The following is a 21,277-nucleotide window of genomic DNA, read 5'->3' as shown; positions in this document are numbered from 1 at the left end:
TGAATCATGGCTGATCTATCCCTCCCTCCTAACCCCATTCTCCTGCCGTCTCCCCATAACCCCTGACACCCGTACTAATCAATAATCTATCTATCTCTGCCTTAAAAATATCCATTGACTTGGCCTCCAGATCTTTCTGTGGCAAAGAATTCCAGAGATTCATCTATAAATGTTTCTCTCTGCATGGTTGCCATCTGGCCTGCTGAATATCTCCAACTTTTTCTAATCCAATTTCAGATTTCCAGCTTGCACAATTGTTATTTTTTGCTTTTTTAATTGCTAATAATTTTAATGTTCACATTGCCCTGTTTGGGCAATATAGCTTGACAACAGTTGGTGGTTTCCATATTAAACACGCAGGAAGGAAATCAAGTCTGCAGCTAAATGACCAAGTGCCACAATACACCATCGCCTTGTTTCATACTTGGCAAAGTGTTGTTGTTTAGTGAGATCATAATGAGGAGGGGCTATTACCGGCTGCAGCAGTACAATGATTCATAGGTTCATGACTCACTGCATTCCTTTGGAAACTAGTAGTGGATTCCTTCTCATGCATCCTCTTTCCATTCGACTGGAGTGCTGGAAAATAATCATTGGTGGTCACTTTAATATTAACAAGTGGGTCAAAAAGTTTTATTTTCTCTGTGATGTTTAAAAGCAAGCTTCCCGGAACAAACGATAAAGTTCCACAATAATAATTCCATAAATTCCGCAGAACATTAATGTTGGAAATATTTAAAGAAACAATGAATAAACAGGGCTGACACTGGAACAAAAAATTACAAAACATATCTCATTTTCAGAACCTTGTGGAGTAAAAGAGCCCCTGTGTTCCCGTGCTGTGCTGTTTTAAACTCATAATGTATGGAGCTTTCTTTGTATTCAACCTGAATGGAATTCTCAGAATTAAAGGACGTTCTTTTAGGAAGGAGATGAGGAGAAATTTTAAAGGACGTTCTTTTAGGAAGGAGATGAGGAGAAATTTCTTTAGTCAGTGGGTGGTGAATCTGTGAAATTCTTTGCCACAGAAGTCTGTGGAGGCCAAATCAATGAATATTTTTACGGCAAAGATAGATAGATTCTTGATTAGTGCAGGTGTCCGAGGTTATGAGGAGAAGGCAGGAGAATGGGGAGATAGATCAGCCATGATTGAATGGTGGAGTAGACTTGATGGGCCGAATGGCCTAATTTTTCGACTATCACTTATGACCTTATGAGCCTATGACTTTAAACAGAGATATCTACATGGAAAATTCTATCAGGAATTTAAATGAATAAAATATGCATTAACATAGAACATAGAACAGTACAGAACAAGAACAATGCCTGTTCTGAACATAATGCCAAGACCATCTCTATCTACCTGCACATAATCCATATCCCTCCATTGCCTGAATATCCATGAGCCTATCCAAAAGTCTCTTAAATCCAACTATGATATCTGCCTCAAACACCACTCGCGGCAGTCTGTTCCAGGCACTCACCACCCTCTGTGTATAAAATAACATTTGTCCTGGATACCTTCTTTCAACTTTGCCCCTCTCACCTTAAAACCATACCCTCTAATATTTGATTTTACATCCTGGGTTCTGTAAAGGTTCTGACTGTCCAACCTATCTGTGCCTCTCATAATTTTATATATTTTAATCAGGTCTCCCTGTCACCGTGCATTCCAAAGAAAACAATCCAAGTCTGTCCAGCCTCTCCCTGTATCTAATACCCCTCATCCAGGCATCATTCTGGTATGGAAGACCATAACTCCCTGAAAGTGGCAACAGAGGTTGATAGAGTAATAAAGAATGCATATGGTATGCTTGCTTTCATAGGTTTAGAGCATTGAGTGTAATAGTCAGGAAGTCATGATGCAGGACTTCTCTAGGACTTTGGTTAGATGACATTTGCAAACATTTCTGGTTGCCCCACTACTGGTAGGATGTGGAGGCTTTGGAAAGGGTGCAGTGGACCAAAATGAAGGAGCATTGGTAAATATAACATGTCCTCCAGAACCCTATCCTGTGATACCTGGTGAATCCAGTTTGCTTTGAAATGGATTGAGTTTGATGTGCTGTGCGGGCAAATAGAGAAATATCAATCATAGGTGTGTGGCCAGGAATGGGGTTGGGACCACCAGCATTCAGGAACGAAGGTAAGTTTGTGGCTGGACCAGGATCAGGAGTGCAGGGAGATGTTAAGGTCCAAAATGCTTATCTGTTTCAGCTTTTATGAGAAGCTGAAACTTACATAGAGATTGTTTGGGGTTAATGACTATATGTTAATGTCAGAGGCCTCAGTGACTTTAGACTTTAGACTTAGAGATACAGTGCGGAAACAGGCCATTCAGCTCACCAAGTCAGCTCACCAGCGATCACCCCGTACACTAAACACTAGGGACAATTTACAATTAAAAAAAAACTGAAGCCAATTAATCTACAAATCTGTATGTCTTTGAAGTGTGGGAGTAAACCGGAGCACCCGGAAAAACCCCACACGATCACATGGAGAATGTACAAACTCCGTACAGTATGGACAAACTGTGCTATCTAGATATTTTTTGTTGTTGTTTGTGGGGATTCAGTGCCCTGTCCATTGTAAATAACGAGGATCTAGTATGAGGTATGATAATTATTTTGTATGATAATTATTTTGGTAAGCTTAGTAATATAATGCACCTCCAAGATAATGTCATCTGCAGGAACTAAGGCAGTGGCAGCTATGTTGTTGAATGTAGTTTCCAAGCTGTGGCACCTACCAAGTAAAACTTGCCAATTCCACATAATTGATTAATGATTATATAAGCATGAACGTCATTATTTTCATAACTGCAGATTAGAAGAGTTATACAAAGCAATGTGACAAAGGATAATCAGAACATTGGTAATTTGATGTCTTTTTATTTTTGATCATCTCAAAGCGCCCTGACAACAAAAAAGTATCTGTTATTAGGAATAATCTTTTCTTTTTGTTGAAGATCATCAAAGAGTGTAGCGAACGTGTGAAAAAAATGAGCAGGACAGAGCAGCTGATCAATTTTGAGAAGAAACTGGATTTTAAAGTCAAGGTATGTACAGAAAAATAAAGAAGTCTTTATTTTAGGGAAATCGTGAACCAGAAGACATAAGTTTAAGGTGAAGGGGGAAAGATTTTATAGGAATCTGAGGGGTAACTATTTCACACAAATGGTGGTGGGTATAAGGAATGAGCTGCCAGAGGAGGTAGAGGCATTCTTCACAATGTTTAAGAAGCGATTAGGTACATGGGTAGGACAGGTTTAGAGGGGCCAAACACAGGCAAGTGGGACTAGTGTAGATGGGACATCTTGGTCGGTATGGGCAAGTTGGGTGGAAGGGCCTGTTTCCACACAGTATGACTATGACTCTATGACTCTATGAAGTCTGTTTCTGAAGCCTGGAAACCAAACCTTCAGAATAGAATGCGATGAATAAACTAGAGAAACAAAATAGAGAAAGACATTTGTCAGGTAAAATTGAAAGTAAAAAGCTATTTATTTTTTGCAAGATGTTTGCTATGAAGTTTAAAGGAATTTGTAACCTGGAACCTATCACCTAAGTTTACGCTTCAAAGGATTTATTAGCAGTAACCATGAAGCTCTCAGCCATTTTACTGTTCCCAAAGAATGCATCTAATTCAAACCTGTGCCTTTCCCAGTCTGTGCCAATCATCTCCCACTCCCGATGGCTGCTGAAGGAAGGTGAACTCGAACAAATGTCGGGACAGAAAGCAACACGAACGTTTCGGAAGAAGAAATTGTTTAAGCCAGTCTTCCTCATTTTGTTCAATGATATTTTTCTGATAACCAGGAAACAATCCTAGTAAGTCCTTGAAAAAATGTATCTGAAGTATCAGAAATGGATAGGAAAGGTTTAGAGGGATATGAGCCAAATGCGGGCAGGTGGGACTAGTAGAGATTGAGCATCTTGGCCAGCATTGGCATGTTGGGCCGAAGGGTCTATTTCAGTGCTGCATGACTCCATCGCTCTAAATATGGAGTGTAATGGCAGTTTCTATACCTTCTCAAAATCCAACTTCGATAACCATTACGTCTCGGGGATGGAGGTATAACTTATGCACAAACCGCACTCTGAGATAACAAAAACAAATCTTCCAAACACTGTTTCTTGATTAATTGGTCTTTAATAAAGTAGCACAAATCAAAAGAGTAATTCATAAATTTTAATTCTTATCAACTGTTTCTTCTTCAAACAATACAGTAAAAATCGTGTAGTTGTTACTGTGTGGTCCTTGTGAGTGTGACTGGCACGAGCGTGGCAGTCGTGAGTGTGGCAGTCGTGAGTGTGGTAAAAAACTGTATTCTCTCCATCCTCCGAGACTAAACTGACCCACAATCTCTTTCGCTACGCTAGCCTCCTCCCATGTGGACACTCCCCATTACGTATCAAATCACACCCACAAGCATGCAAAAAAGACAGAAACTAGAAATATTAAACATAGCCATAATATAATGACAGTAACTAAATGAAGCGTAAATGGCTCCTACATGGAGGAATTAAGTCCATTTATTGTGTGGTTGTGGGTAACATGGCGAGGTTTTTAAATCTGCACTTTGATTAAGAAGTTTATTTGTTGAATAATTGTTGATGTTTGTCCAACAATGTTGCTTCATTTTGAAATCCAAATTTTCTGGCTACTGTAATATCAAGAATTTCTCATTTCTGGAGGATCGGGCATTTGAAGAGGGCTGAGGTATGAACATGATGCAATGGTTTGTGGATATGGCCCTTCAGCTTAATACTGATCCAAATTCTGTGCTAGTTAAATTTTACTCAGGGTAACCAGAAGATGGGAACCAGAAATGATGTCATGTTGCCAGGTGGTTTTTCTGAAGCAATTTATGGGAAAAATTAGATGCACCTGGCTGTATATTCCATCCTATTCCCTTTTGTTCAGCCCCTTCCAACCTACATCCAAGACACCTTGTATAGCACAGAACTGCAGATGCTGATTTAAATCGAAGGTTGACACAAAATGCTGGAGTAACTCGGCGGATCAAGCAGCATCTCTGGAGATAAGGAATAGGTGACGTTTCGGGTCGAGACCCTTCTTCATATCATATCATATCATATCATATATATATAGCCGGAAACAGGCCTTTTCGGCCCTCCAAGTCCGTGCCGCCCAGCGATCCCCGTACATTACACTATCCTACACCCACTAGGGACAATTTTTACATTTACCCAGCCAATTAACCTACATACCTGTACGTCTTTGGAGTGTGGGAGGAAACCGAAGATCTCGGAGAAAACCCACGCAGATCACGGGGAGAACGTACAAACTCCTTACAGTGCAGCACCCGTAGTCAGGATCCGAAACACACCGATTCCGTTTCTCCGGAGATGCTGCCTGCCCTGCTGAGTTACTCCAGCATTTTGTGTTTATCTTCAGTGTAAACCAGCACCTGCAGTTCCTTCCTACACATTCTCTCCCAAATGATTCAGCGTGGTTGTTTTTAACTATGAAATCTCTCCTTTCTAGTGGCGACCGATATGAAGTGTTTGACTATGCACTTCGAGGCCTCCTCCGAGTTCAAGAGCTGGATGACCAGGGCCAGGCGCTGGCAAATGTCTTCACTCTACGGCTCTTGGAGAATAGTAATGACCGGGAGATCCAATATATGCTGAAAGCAAAGTCACTGTAAGTGTCTCAATAGAGGAAAGGGCTTTGAAATAATTTTAAAAAATGATAACATGCATCAGACTTCAATGAATTTCCTTGGATTCCTTTGAAACTACATTAATAACTCAAGTAAAACATTAATTCCAGCAATTCCACTTCCCAAACTATTCTCAGGGAGAATTGCAGGAAGGATAGGCAAGCTAATATTTTGCATGTTCTTTACAATCCGAGATGAAAGATTTTCATTTTGTATTTCCAACACTGTCTTGTGTCAGTATCAAAACTGTTCCTTTCCTTTCAACTCAACCGATTCTCAGCTTTTATGAAGCAGTATGCACATAACGATGGGGCAAATTATTTTCGACAAGCTGAAAGATTGTGGCATAGATTGTTGTATAGTTGAGTCTGAAGAAGGATCTCGACCCGAAACGTCACCCATTCCTTCTCTCCAGAGATACTGCCTGTCCTGTTGAATTACTCCTGCATTTTGTGTCTATTTTATAGGTTGAGGCATCTATTTGGCAAAATTAATCTCTTCATATCCTTATTTTTCTCTCCGACGTTATTTATTGGTGAAAGTGATAAGTATCTCCGAGAACAGCAGGCTTGGCTGTCATCTGACTTAATCTCGAAAGGAAGCAAAGTAAAAATAAACCAGAACACAGTTATTCCGTTAAAATGCTATGCAAATGATATTCTAATAATATACAGGATGGAAGTTCTTTAAAAGGGTCTGCTGTCAAAACACTTCCCCGCTCTGTTTCATTTGGAATCTCACTACATCCAGCCTCATCCGCTGAGGTGATTAGTTCAATAGCAAATACATCACTGTTCTAATAAATGACTGGAAGGTCACTGTCTTCGATTGCAGGATTTTCTGTAGTTTTAGTTTTAGTTTTAGAATTACAGCGTGAAAACAGGCCCTTCGGCCCACCGAGTCCAGGCTAACCAACAATCACCCATACACTAGTTCTATCCTACACTCTGGAAAGAACTAACAGAAGCCAATGAACATACAAACCTGTACGTCTTTGGAATATGGGAGGAAAGCAGAGCAGCCTGGAGAAAACCAAACCAATGTGGTCACAGAGAGAACGTACGAACTGCGTACAGACAGCGCCCGTAGTTAGAATCGGGCCTGGGTCTCTGGCACTGCAAGGCAGCAGTTCTACCATTGCACCACTGTGCCACCCATAAGCATAGGATAGATCTACCTCCTGTAGATATAATGGTTAATTGAACTACACCCTCCAATTAAATGCATGGGGCAATGTTCAGAATTGCAACTGAATATCTAAAGTAGCTAAAAATGATTGATTGAGTTTTAAATATTTTGGATATTAGGTGTTTGTACAGGAAATGGCTGTGAAGTAAATGATTGGTCATGATTGTATTGTATGGTGGAACATTCATAAGGGGACAAATGATATATTCTTGTTTTTACTTGTGTCAGTGAAATAAATCAATAGAATTATTGCACAATACACGATGATCAAACACAAAGTCAAAAGTTCTATCGATTTTTTCATCTGGTACTGCCAATGTTCAAATCATCTTGACTATAATTTAACAAGAAGCAGGTCAGAATAATGAGGGTAATGTTGCTTCTATCGCCATTTTCGGACACTTTTTTAATGAGATAACAGAGACTGTAGTTGATGTATAAACGGACTTTTACGTTCAGTTTACACTATTGAGGAATGGTTTCCTAATATTACCGATAAGTTATTATAGTATGAATGATCATATTTATCTGTTGTGTTATTGCTATAAAGGGGCTACCAAGCTTCGGTAAGTAAGGGTTCAATTTCCGGTGCAATTAAACACTCTTGACTCTAAATTGTTATTTGATTAACTCATGCATATTAAATTAATGAGCATATATAAAGCCTATGGTTATAGCAAAAGGGCATCAAGAGGAACTCAAAAGGTTAGCCTAAGTTATAATTGAGGTCGTGATAACATGGATAAAAAAAGGTTAGTCAAAACAGAGTTCTTCAGAAGTAATTTTAAAATGGAAGGGAAGGAGGAAGAGAAAGAGATCTGGGAGTGATTGCATGATTTTTTCAAGATAGTGGAACAGACGAATAAACTAATCTTGGGTTTTGTTAAAAAATTGACACCGAATACCCATCAATCCATGATCACATTGAATGGCGGTGCTGGCTCGAAGGGCTGAATGGCCTCCTCCTGCACCTATTGTCTATTGTCTACCCAGTCAGTGAAGTCAGTCTCAACCAATTTAAAATCACATAATTTAGCTGAAAAAAGGCTAAAATATTTCCTATTGCCAAAAGGTTGGTAACCAAAGGACATAGAACCAGAGACGATATTAGACAAAAATATTTTCATGCTAAATGTAGTTAGAATTTGGAATTTAATGCTTGATACGATGGTGAATTCAGAGTTAATTATTGCCTTAAAAGGGGAATAAAATAAATACGCTAAGGACACATTATTATAGAAAAGTGAGGGACGTGGAAATAAGTGCAAGTGATTGGATTGTCATTTGAAAGATTTAATGCGCCATTTAGTCTGTCTTGCTGATGATTCCATGATTTTTCAGAAACCAGCAGAAATGTCATCCCATTCAAAACTGTGAAACTCAATGGTTCTTTATGTCTTCTCTTGTTTCAATATGGTCATCAGTCGAAATGTTATGACTCAACAAAAAATAACAAAAGCCAATTTTTGTGCGAAATGTTTCTGCTAAAGAAATGTCTCTTGAAAATATAATTGCCCAACCAAAGGATGATGCTAGAGTAATCACTTAAGGGGTTCTTTGGTTTTAAAATGCATGTTTTCCTGTTTGGTTGTGCGTTGACGTCACAGTGCTGGAGTCTGCCTGCTGTCTTCATTTATTTACTGATTTTAGGTGTCTGCATGTTTATTTTGCAGGAGTGATAAGAAACGCTGGGTTCACGCACTCATGCCAAACCGAAGAACTAAATACGTTTCTCCCAGCTCATTGCATTGGGGTAAGGATTTACAAATTATTTACTTTACCGAAGCATCTAACCAGTATCAAACCTCCTTACTTAATCAGGGTGAAATTTTCTCCCTCATAATTTTCCTGTTAAATTCATCCAATGACCTGGCCTCCATTGCCCTCTGTGGCAGAGAATTCCACAAATTCACAACTCTCTGGGTGAAAAAGTTCCTTCTCACCTCAGTTTTAAATGGCCTTTATTCTAAGACTGGCCCCTGGTTCTGGACTTCCCCAACATTAGGAACATTTTTCCTGCATCTAGCTTGTCCAGTCCTTTTATAATTTTATATGTCTCTATAAGATCCCCTCTCATCCTTCTAAACTCCAGTGAATACAAGCCTAGTCTTTTCAATCTTTCCTCATACCAAGTCCAGTTCAATGTTCCTAAGATATTGTGACCAAACCCGGATATAGCGCTGGCCTGAATAATGCTTTGGACATTTGGACCGTATCTCCCTGATAACAAAATCAAAATACCACGTTCTGGAAAAGATGCAATGATCTGAGTAAGTTTCAGAGTCACGTAGCTTGGAAAATCAGACCTTTCAGCCCACCATGTTCATGCCAATCATCAAGCATCCATCAATATCAACTCCATTTGCCATCAATTGGACCATAACCTTCTTTGCCTTGGCAATTCAGGTAGTCATCCAGCTGATTCATGAAGGTGGTGAAAGCACCTGCCTGGAGTGCCCGAAAGGACAGTGTGTTCCAGGTTTCAACCACCCTGTGGGTGAAAAGATTCTACTTCCAATCCCCTCCATGTCTGCTTAAACCTATGTATTCTGCTTTAAGGCACCTCTGCAATGGCTAAAGGTTTCTCACTCTCACAGCCATACGTGCCCCTTCAGTACCTCAGTCAGATTCCCCTCAGCTGCTCCCCCAAGCAGACCAAACCCGCTCCATCCACCCTTCTTGATTAGTAAGTGTGTCAGCGGTTATGGGGAGAAGGCAGGAGAGTGGGGTTAGGAGGGAGAGATAGAACAGCCATGATTGAATGGAGGAGTAGACTTGATGGGCCGGACGGCCTAATTCTACTTCTATCACTCACGATCTTATGATCCTATGATCCAATGTCTCATAACTGAAATGCTCCATTCCAGGCAACATCCTGGTGAATCACTCTCCACCTACGTTCTACCCTTAAAGCGTGGATTTAAGTTTAAATTGTGTTGGCTACGCATAATGGTGGGCCCCATCACAACCTACGTCATTGTTGTTTGGGCATAACCCAATTCAGCTCATTTTGTGTCTCCCAATACTTGGGTGAAAATGTCTTCATTTGATCATGAGTGATAGACAGATGACAGTTTTTGCTCTGCAAAATTAATGAACTCCTACCCTCGCCTGAAGTATATTGCAGCAGAAAAAAACCCAAAGATTACATAAAGCCTTCGGTGTCCAAAGGTTTCTTTCAATTTCTTTCATCATCCGATCATTACAGCAATTATAATCTTACCTTGCAATGGCATTTCAGGTTCACTTTCAATTTCATTTTGAACTCCTCCGCAAATGTAGGCGTTGTTATCTGCATGCAGTAAGAATTGGATAACATTCAGGCATGTGTTAATGAGTGACAAGGAATGCTTGGCTCATTTAAGTGTCAGGAAAATGACCATCTCTCACAAGAGAAAATCTAGCCACCTACCAAAGTGACATTCCATGGCAATACCATCACCAAGTTTAGTTTAGTTTAGTTTAGAGGTACAGCGCGGTAACAGGCCCTTCAGCCCACCGAGTCCGCACCGACCAGCGATCCCTGCACAGTAACACTATCCTACGCACACTAGGGACAATTTATATTTATTCCAAGCCAATTAACCTGCAAACCTACCTTGAGAATATATTGCTGGTCCTTCATCATCGCTGGTCTGCATATTGGAACTCTCTTCCCAACATTCCTGTGGATATCCCTTCATCCAAAGGACCGCCGTCACTCAATAATAAATGGGCAATTAGTGCTGGCCTTGCCGGTGAAGCCCAGACCCTGAGCAATGAATTTAAAATTGACTTAAAAAAATAATGTTTGGTTCTTTTCCAGATTGTCCTCAAGTGCAATGCATCCAGAGGTACGCAGCACAGGAACAAGACGAGCTCTCGCTAGAAGCTGCCGACATCCTCAATGTTGTCGAATGGACTTCTGATGGTAAATAGAACTTCTTGTTGGAATGAGTGCTTCCAAAATTAAAGTCTTACTCAGTAACCTTACATCTCATGAGTCCCCTTATCTGCTTGCTTGATAGACAATAGACAATAGGTGCAGGAGGAGGTCATTCGGCCCTTCGAGCCAGCACCGCCATTCAATGTGATCATGGCTGATCATTCTCAATCAGTACCCCATTCCTGCCTTCTCCCCATACCCCCTGACTCCGCTATCCTTAAGAGCTCTATCTAGCTCTCTCTTGAATGCATTCAGAGAATTGGCCTCCACTGCCTTCTGAGGCAGAGAATTCCACAGATTCACAACTCTCTGACTGATCTCTGATTATTATCCCACTGTGTCGTTAGGATTGGTACAAAGTAGTTGACCAGGTTGTTCTCAGGTGCCTTCTCTCCCTGTAACCCACCCCCACCCCCCCCCCCCGCCTTTCGCTACCCTCCTGCAGTCTCAACAATGAGAGGCTGGGTTGAGCTGAGTAGAGCTGGGAGAGCTGCTGCTTCATAGCTTCAGCAGCCCGGGTGCAATGTTGTCTATGTGGAGTCCACATGTTTTCCTTGTGATCATGAGGGTTTCTTCTTGGTGCTTCCGGTTTCCTCCGACATCCCAGCGATGTTGGGTTTTGTTTGGTTAACTAGAAGTTAAAAATTGCCCCTAGTTTGTAGATGAGAGGTGGGTTCTAGAGAAGGATAATGGGAATGGAGGCAAATTAATATAGAGCTAGTGTAGGATAGATGTTTGATGGTCAGTGCAAAGTCAGTGATCCAAAAGGCCTGTTTCCATTTTTTATAACACAATGGCAAGCAAGGAAATTTTTGCTAATCGCAAGGTACCTCTAGTTTCCCTCTCCCGTGACTCGTCTGCTCTTATCCCTTCATTTTCACCTCCTCCTCAGCCAACAATGGACCATTGTGGGCTCTTTGGCCATTGGAGCCGTCTCTGCTTTGCTCTGTACCTTCTTATGCCTCTAGTTTCCCTCTCTCCTGATCCTCCGTCTGAAGAAAGGTCTCGACCCGAAACGTCACCTATTCCTTTTCTCCAGACATGCTGCCTGACCCGCTGAGTTACTCCAGCATTTTGTGTCTAACTTCAATAGGTGCTGTTGTCTGTTCTCTGAGAAATGCCTTCCACTGAGAAATATTTCCATTCCTCATCGTGATCCAAAAGATGCTGGGCTATGGGCACTTGTTTATCAGCTAACTAAGCGGTCTCCTAATGCTCCAAAATGACAGGCAGGGACATTTCTGACTGGACATGCCATCATTTTGGTATCGAAAGATAAACTGGTGTTGGGACGCTTGTTTATCTAAACAAAGAGCCTTGCATCTACTTCAGGTGCCCACTCCATTGTTGAGTTGCCTGAAGGCAGCCTCCCTCATATCCTGGATTATGCAATTTCTGCATATCTCAAAGGGAAAAATGTCATGGCAACTAAAAAAAAATAGGTCAGAATGTTCTGAAGGATCGGAGATGGGAGATTAGAATAATGAGAAAAGTTAGCAGTGTATTAATCAGTTCAAGGTGAATCTGGCAACGTTCTTAGATTCAACATTTTCATTGCAGTTTATAATGGAAGTTCAAAAAAAGTATTTGTTCAAGAATTTCATATTGGCAGTCAGTACTTTGCGACGTTGCTTTGCGTGTCAGTGTGTTTGATGAAAAATCTCTTATTTTTGTGTGGGATGAAGAATAAAAAGGTCTTGGTTACTGGTGAAGATGGTGATTTGTCCACCAGAAAGGACAGTGCTGGCTGGAACCATATCAGAATGGGCAAGCAATGTAGGAAGGAGATTACTGGGGTGGAACATTGGGACAAGATATAAGAATGTTAGTTGAATCCAGTTGCCAGAATGAGGCCACATGCAAACTGGAGGACCAGCACCTCATATTCTACTTGGGTGGCCTACAACCCAACAGATTGAACATCGAATTCTCCAATTATAGATAACTTCTGACAAACCTCCTCCCTTCCCCTTCCCTCCCTCTCTACCCCGCACCCCACTGTCTCCCCCTCCCCCCCCCCCCCCCCGTGCCACACCCGGGCTCACAACTATTTCTCCCCTCCCAAACACATCCACCTTCACCTGGCTTCACAATCCGCAACTCTTCAAACCTTTTGTCTTACATCGTCTGTTTTTTTTTCATCTCTGGCCTTTGTCCAACCATTTGCCTATAACCTCCACACCCCCCCCCCCCCCTCACGGTAGCGCAACGGTAGAGTTGCTGCTTTACAGCGAATGCAGCGCCGGAGACTCAGGTTCGATCCTGACTACGGGTGCTGTACTGTACGGAGTTTGTACGTTCTCCCCGTGACCTGCGTGGGTTTTCTCCGAGATCTTCGGTTTCCTCCCACACTCCAAAGACGTACAGGTATGTAAGTTAATTGACTGGGTAAATGTAAAAATTGTCCCTAGTGTGTGTAGGATAGTGTTAGTGTACGGGGATCGCCGGGCGGCGCAGACTTGGTGGGCCGAAAAGGCCTGTTTCCGCGCTGTATCTGAAATATGAAAAAATTAAAATATGTTCACCAATTACCTGTCAGGCATTATTCTGCCCCCTCATCTAGCTTTCTATCACCCCCCCCCCCCCCCCCCCCCCCCCCCCCATTACCATCAGTCTATAGAAGTGTCCTGAAGCGAAATGTCACTTATCCATGTTCTTCATGGATGCTGCCTGACTCATTGGGTTACCTCAGCGCTTCGTCTTTAGTTGTTTAGTTGAAGCCAAGGCATGGTCTGCGGTGAGAAAGGCCAGTCGGATGGAAAATTAGTTTTGAAGCCGAGAAAAATGTCTGGTTAATGTGAGGTTGGGGAAGAGTAGGGATAAAGAACATAAAATACTAGACGGGCATGGACCCATTGGGTCCAGATCTCTTCTGCGGGCCCAGCAACCCTCCCCCAACTGATCCAAAACTCTCCTGCGGGCGCGGCAACCTTCCGAGCAAACCTCTCCTGCAGGCCCAGCAACCCTCCCCCAACTGACAATCCGTGAACCCTTAGCGGCCGGGGAGTGTTCCACAGGTACGTGGGTGGGCACGGACGGACAGGAAAGGGGAGAGGGAGCCACTCACCTCGGCCCCGGGTGGCCATCGCGTCGACCAGAGCGAGCCGTGGACCCGCGGGATGGAAACCTCCCCTGCAGCGGCAGCTCGGTGGCCATGGTCATCTTGCTTGACCCTCTGCCACCAGTCGGTTTTGAAATATTTCTTTACAGGATAATTATTTCCAATAAATATATAATTTATTTGCTTTAAATTTCTCCCTCTGCTCGCTTAAGAGAAGGTTGTTTTTATGATTGGTTTGACATAATTTTCATCTTCCTCCACCCCAAGTAATGGATATGGTGCAAAAAATGTGTACATTTCTTTCCCTATCAGTGTTAGAAGTGCCATAAACATCACAATGAGAAACCTTTCTCCCCTGCCCGCCTCCCCCTTTCATTCCCCACCACTCCCCCAAACTGTGGCTGTTCTTGCACCGGTTCCAACCCATCCCCCATCTATTCCTTCCTCCAGCTTCACAATTTGCAAATTTCCCATCCTCGAGCTTCAGAATTTGCAACTCTTTATCTTTTTTGGCTCACCTTTTCATCTCTGGTCTTTGTCCAACAATCTGCCTCTCAAACCCCCACCTCCCACTTGCCTGTGTTCAACTAATACTGGCCGTGCTATGTCCCACCCCTCCTCTCTACCAACTTTCTTTCCCGCCCCCCCGCAATCTGTCTGAAGAAGGATCCTGACCTGAAACATCACCTCTATCCACGTTCTCCACAGATGCTGCCTGTCCTGCTGAATTGCACAAGTATTTTGTGTCTTTCTTTGAGAAGATGTGTTATTATCCTCTAACATCTCTCATTCTAAAAATAATATTATTCAAAAGTTTATTTAAAAAATATTGAGCAATATTCTGGTAGCACTGTGGCACAGCAGTAGAATTACTACTGCCTTACAGTGCCAGAGACATGGCTTCAATCCTGACTACATGTGGCGTCTGTACAGAATTTGTACGTTCTCCCTGTCACCTGCGTGGGTTTTCTCCAGCTGCTCCGGTTTCCTCCCACATTCCAAAGATGTACAGGTCTGTGGGCTGATTGGCCTCAGTTTTTAAAAATTGTGAATTGTCACGAGTGTGTAGGATAGTGTTAGTGCGCGCAGATTGTTGGTCGGCGCGGACTTGGTGTGCCGACAGGCCTGTTTCTGCGCTGTATCTCTGAACTAAACTAAACTAAGTAAGTCTTTGCACGTTGAACTCTGAAAAATGGATGAACTTTGATATAAACAAGCTTGTCTCTCTCCATGTCTTGTCCGTCAGGCTGGATATTAGGAGATCGCTTGCACGATGGAGAGAAAGGCTGGTTCCCAAGCCTAATGGTTGAAGAGATCAAAAATCCACAGCTACGAGCCCAGAACAGAAAGGAATGCTACCGAATCTATAAGGCGGAAGAATGCCATGGCAATAAAAGCAAAGAAGGGAGAAAATTAACCAGCAGAAATGTGATCCATTAGCGGCGATCGAATCTTTGTACTTTGTTCAGCTTGTGTTTTTGACGGATTGTGAAACTCCCTACATTCTGCATGGCAACGCTAGCAGTGAGATTTCTTTGCCAGAAAACTGCGGATTGTGAACAGTTTGTATTTCATTCACAAAATGCTCCATCTCTTTAAATTATTTCATCTACACAGTGAAAGCACGATTGAAGTGAATGTGTGTTCATCTACAGATTCTAGCCACTAAACTCAATGAAGGGAGATTATTTGGATTTATTTTAACCAACCAATATTCAATTCTAATTTAAATGGCAGCTATTCAGACTGAGGAAAAAAATGAATACTTGAATCAGAATAAAACGTACTGTATCTGGATAATATTTAAATTGAAAAACTTAAGAGGATGAGTTTTAAGACACAAAGCCACAGGTAGAATTGTAAAAAAGATCCATTAAAAATTATATCCCAATAATATTCTGAAAGCTGCAAGTTTCTTTACATTAACCGTGAAGGTGAAGTCAATTGTTTATCTTGGTGCAATAGGGTTTCTTATACAAGTCCATACAAGAGATTTTTTGTTTAGTTTTTAGAGATACAGCATGGAAACAGGCCCTTCAGCCCACCGAGCCCACGCCGATCATCGATCACCCACACACACAGGTTCTATGTTATCCCATTTTCTCAACAACTGTGTACACACTAGAGGCAATTTTACTGAGGCCAATTATTCTAAAAACCTGCACGTCTTTGGGATGTGGGGGGAAACTTGGAACAGAGGCACCCAAAGTCACAGGGAGAACATGCAAACTCCACACAGGCAGTACCTGAAGTCAGCATCGAGCTTGGGTCTCTGGTGCTGCGAAGCAGCAGCTCTACCAGCTTTGCCACTGTGCTGCCCAAATAACTAATTGGATAGGAATTTACCAAAAGGGAGTTGCCATTTGAGAAATTTAGTCAGCATAAATTTAATTCTGAACATTAATTCCTGGCATTATTACTTGTTATGTTACCTCCTTAAATTCAAATGAAAGCACTAGGTAAATTCTCATAAATTAATCTTAATTACAAAGATCACGATGAAAGACACCAACCATCACTTGAAGAATTAGACAAACAAATTAAGTAAGTGGACAAAGGGTAAAAAACCATAATAATAAATTTGAGCAGAAAGAGATTATATTCTGTACTCAAGATGTCCAAGAAAATTCATTCAATTTCATAATAAACCCTGTAACTATATCCATGTGCATTAATGCAAAGAATGTGCATTAAACAAAAGAGTAGAAAGCAAATCACAGCGTAGTACTTCTCCACAGGCCAAAAGCAACTGGTAGTTGGCTTTGAAGATAAATAATTGGCAACAAAAATTGATTTTGGTTATCCTGCAAAGGCCTCTGTACTTTAGTGCACCCAAGAGGATGGGCTAGATGGGCGATGTTGTGACTAATCACCATCTCAGTTGAGGGCTATCAACTGCAAAGTTCATTGTGTACCGGGGTCTGGACACCAACTGACTGGGCGTTTAGAAATGAGAATATGCTGCATGTGATTTGGATCTGAGGCCAAGTTGGTGCCATCAGATGGCCAGTGGGTACAAAGCTGATTAAGCCCAAGAAGGGAGTGAACAGGGGGAGAGATCGGGGACTATGTTGTGGTCAGGTTAGGATGGAGCAAGACCGTAGAAGGATTGTAACTAAGTATTGGGTGCAGGAAGATCAAGCAGATGTGCCAGGCACAACGTTTTCATGAGTGTGCTGGGGTGGTGGTGGACTGGATGCTGGGATGGGGTTGAGGTTGGGTACGAAGGCCTTCATTTGAGGGTCTCTGGGCATTGTGACATTATGTTTCAATGCGATTAGGGCTGGGCTGCCATCAAGAGGTCAAAGGAAGAAGGGAGATTGGGAGATCAGAAGATTGGAGTATCAGTGTAAGAGGGACGCATTCTATAATGCTCCACAGGCATAGTCTCAAGATGAATGAGACTGTTCCATCCTTTGGATCCTGTTTGAGTTGAGTTCTGATCCCCTCCATCACAAACATTTCCCACCAGCACCTAGTTTGCATTTGTTCTGCCCTGACTTGAAATGCTTAACCATGCTTTTATCTTTAGATTTAAAAACAGCAATGCAATAATCCTATGCTCACTAAAACCTACATTGCCTGGATCTTATCTCGCACCAAGTTTTCCTGGTGTGTCTGATTCAAATTCTTGACTATGATCTTCAAACTTGTCCTTTTCATAGAAGCTATTTAATTGAATGAACATTGATGATATCTAGTCTAACTCTTGTGCAGAATTGAACAAGGACTGGACTGCTGGATGTCCCACATTACAGATAAAATGTTGAGCTGAGGCCCGTTATACTCACTAACTTGAATGCTTGACGTGCCTGGCACTACTTTGAAGAAGAGCAGAGAAGTTACATCCTGTTGTCCTGGCCAATATTTGTTCCTCCATCAACATCAGTAAAGTAATGCGAGAATTGGGATGGCACAGTGGCGCAGCGGTAGAGTTGTTGCTGTGCAGTGATAAAGACCCTGATCCCGACTACGGCTGCTGTCTGTACATTCTTTGTATGTTCTCCCTGTGACCACGTGGGGTTTCTCTGGGTGCTTCATACACACTAGCACTATCCTATACACCAGGGGCAGCCTACAATTTTACAGAAGCCAATTAACCTACAAACGTGTACGTTTTCTCCAACACTCCAAGGACGTACATGTTTGTAAGTTAATTGGCTTTGGTAAAATTGTAGATTGTCCCTGGTGTGTAGGATAGTGCTAGTGTGTATAGAGTGAACGCTGGTTGGCATGGACTTGGTGGGCCGAAGAGCAGTTTTCCACACTGTATCTCTAAAGTCTAAAGTAAAGTAAAGTAAATTGCATTGCTGTTTGTGGGAGCTTCCTATTTGCAAATTGACTGCAAGTTTCCTACCTTGCAATCGTGACTGTAGTTCAAAAGTATTTCCTGCTGTAAAATATTCTAGGATGTCCTAAAGATTGTGATAGATTTGGAATAAAATAAATGCATGTCGTCCTTTCTGTATTTCACCCATGGTGTCAGTGGAGCTGACCATTAAGAAGAGGAGAAATTACATAAATGTTACAGCAATGTGAAGGAAGACTCTGGATTTAAGGTCTCTACAGCTTTAACTGTGCCAGAATCATATTGGAAGTAACATAAATTGGAGAAATACTGCAACTCTTAATTCAGTCAATGTTATCAGATGCATGCGAATGTTACAATTATTTGGGGCAGATTTTCCTTGGGGCGTAAATAATGGCTGTCCCCCCCAGGCCCATCCCTCTACATACACGCAGAGGAAACCGAACAGCCAATGTTCTATGTGTAGGAAGGAACTGCAGATGCTGGCTTACACCGAAGATAGACACAAACTGCTGGAGTAACTTAGCGGGTCAGGAAGCATCACTGGAGAAAAGGAATAGGCAGCAACTCGGGTCGAGATCCTGGTCCAAAGAAGGATCTCGAGCCGAAACGTCGCCTATTCCTTTTCTCGAGAGATGCTGCCTGACCCGCTGAGTTATTTTGTGTCTATTGTCAAGGTTCCACAATTGGCCAACTTTTAAAGCGTTGCAGCACACCAAGAAGTTTCCAGTAAAATGTTGTAAAACATTATAAATATTGTGGTTCTGAATTAGTCATTAAGTGACTAGTAAGTATTGATAAAACAAATCTCAATAAATGCGAGTAAAGAGAGAAATTGCCGTCTTGCATTGTAAAACAGTCTCAGCAAATTGTGAAGAGTTTTGTTGATCAAGTGGTCCTTCATTTTACACAGATGTGGAATTTTTGTAATCATGTAAAGAGGACGATTAAAATAGCAGTGTTATAATAAATGGGTCCAGCGAAATTATTGTGGTTGAAAGACTGTCAAATGTGCAATTATGCATGTTTACTTGATCTACAGTCCCTGCAGGATTTAAAGTCGATTCATCCCACAGATGATAAGTAGCACCATGAGCTTACTTTAAGTCACACTGCCACAAGGCAGTATTGGTATGCTGCTGATATGTCAGATCACATTCAACCATATCTCATTAAATTTTTAAAAGCTACCATATGGAGACAGAACATTTGAGGATGTGAATATTTATCGTGAGACCACACGCATTGTGGAGGTCCACTTAAAAAATGTCGCTTCAATCACTGGTTGTAATAACTCAAACAGATTTGGAATACTGTCAGTTCTTAAGCATCTCCCGCAGCTGGGAGATAGTACAGAACAACACAGGATGCCTGAAGCATCAGTCTGAATGCTGACATTGTAACTATGGATTAAAAACCACCCATCCGTGGGCATATTTGTCATAACCACATTTATTTGAAATAAATGGTTTCAAGTTTTTTAATCATGAGACAAGCCTGATTACAGTACAAATATAGCCCACCAAAGCAAAAATCCAATCTGTAACACAGTAGATATTTTACCATAAAATGCTAGATGATGATTCCCAATGTTTTTGTTTTTTGTTTAGAATTTCATTAAATTAAGGCATCAAGTTCTCGCATCCTCACCAGTGTCTTGTACAACTGTAAATAAAAGCCCCAACTTCTGTACCCAGTACCCTGCTATTGAAGGCATGCAGCGTAGGTTTACTAGGTTAATTCCCGGAATGGCAGGACTGTCATATACTGAAAGACTAGAGCAACTAGGCTTGTTTACACTGGAATTTAGACGGATGAGAGGAGATCTTATCGAAACGTATACGATTATTAAGGGGTTGGACACGTTAGAGGCAGGAAACATGTTCCCAATGTTGGGAGAGTCCAGAACAAGGGGCCACAGTTTAAGAATAAGAGGTAGGCCATTTAGAACTGAGATGAGGAAAAACTTTTTCAGTCAGAGAGTTGTGAATCTGTGGAATTCTCTGCCTCAGAAGGCAGTGGAGGCTAATTCTCTGAATGTATTCAAGAGAGAGCTAGATAGAGCTCTTAAGGATAGCGGAGTCAGGGGGTATGGGGAGAAGGCAGGAACGGGGTACTGATTGAGAATGATCAACCAGGATCACATTGAATGGCGGTGCTAGCTCGAAGGGCCGAATGGCCTCCTCCTGCACCTATTATCTATTGTCTATTGTCTATTGTCTATTGACTGATGAAGACCAATGTACCTTAAGTCTTCTTGACCACCCTATCTACCTGTGATGCCACTTTCAAAGAATTATGTGACTACACACCTAGATTCCTCTGCCCTACAACACTCCCCAGGGTCATGTCATTTACTGTGAAGGTCCTGTCCTGGTTTTATCATCCAAAAATTGCAACACCTTGCACTAATCTGCATTAAATTCCATTAACCATTCCTCAGGCCACTTGCCAACTGATCAAGATCCTGGTGTAATTTTTGCTAATCATTTTTGCTATCTAGGATACCACCCACTTTAAAGTCATCTGCGAACTTACGAATCATGCCTTCTACATTCTCATCCAAATCACTGATGTAAACCACAACGACAATTGGCCCAGCACCAATCTCTGAGGTACCCTTTTAGTCATTGGCCTCCTGTCCGAAAAACAACCTTCCACCATCACCCTCTGTTTCCTTCCATGAAGCCAATTTTCTACCCAGTCAGCTAGCTCTCCCTGCAACCCATGTGGTCTAACCTTCCAGGGCAGCCTACCATGCAGAACTTTACCAAATGCCTTGCTGAAGTCCACGTAGACAACATCTATGGCTTTACCCTCATCAACCTTTTTGGTTACTTCTTCAAAAGGTAGGAGGAATGTTGGATTATCAGAGAGATGTTGAGGAAGCCCTGCATTGTTAGAGGGACAATATTGAGAGAGCACTGACAATATTGGCAGAGGGGGAGTATGGAGGGAACACTGCATTGTCAGAAGGAGAGTGCCAAGGGAGCACTTGTCAAATAAAGAGTACTCTACTGAGAGAGTGCATCATTATTTGTGGAACAGAACAGAGAGAGCCCTGCATTGTCAGAGGGACTGTACTGAGGGAATGCCGCATTAGGA

The 21,277-nt window shown here is 42.0% G+C and overlaps 1 protein-coding gene across 5 annotated transcripts in view; it reads left to right on the top strand.

Annotated features, from left to right (window-relative positions):
* The window catches only part of ngef (neuronal guanine nucleotide exchange factor), a 69,262-nt gene extending 49,842 nt beyond the window's left edge, over positions 1–19,420 (top strand). For 3 of the 5 annotated variants that reach the window (XM_078410800.1, XM_078410801.1, XM_078410804.1), the window contains exons 10-15: positions 2,969–3,058; positions 3,667–3,830; positions 5,512–5,670; positions 8,551–8,630; positions 10,683–10,787; positions 15,110–19,418. In XM_078410800.1, coding sequence (XP_078266926.1) covers positions 2,969–3,058; positions 3,667–3,830; positions 5,512–5,670; positions 8,551–8,630; positions 10,683–10,787; positions 15,110–15,303 — 792 coding nt within the window. In that variant the 3' untranslated portion in view covers positions 15,304–19,418. Of the gene's footprint in view, positions 1–2,968; positions 3,059–3,666; positions 3,831–5,511; positions 5,671–8,550; positions 8,631–10,682; positions 10,788–15,109 lie in introns of all 5 variants that reach the window. The other 2 variants (XM_078410799.1, XM_078410803.1) reach the window with 2 other exon arrangements.
* Positions 19,421–21,277: the final 1,857 nt, after the last annotated feature.

Source organism: Rhinoraja longicauda, chromosome 13 (assembly GCF_053455715.1).
Source record: "Rhinoraja longicauda isolate Sanriku21f chromosome 13, sRhiLon1.1, whole genome shotgun sequence".
Lineage (NCBI taxonomy): Eukaryota > Metazoa > Chordata > Chondrichthyes > Rajiformes > Arhynchobatidae > Rhinoraja > Rhinoraja longicauda.
This window is presented reverse-complemented; position numbering and strand designations above follow the sequence as displayed.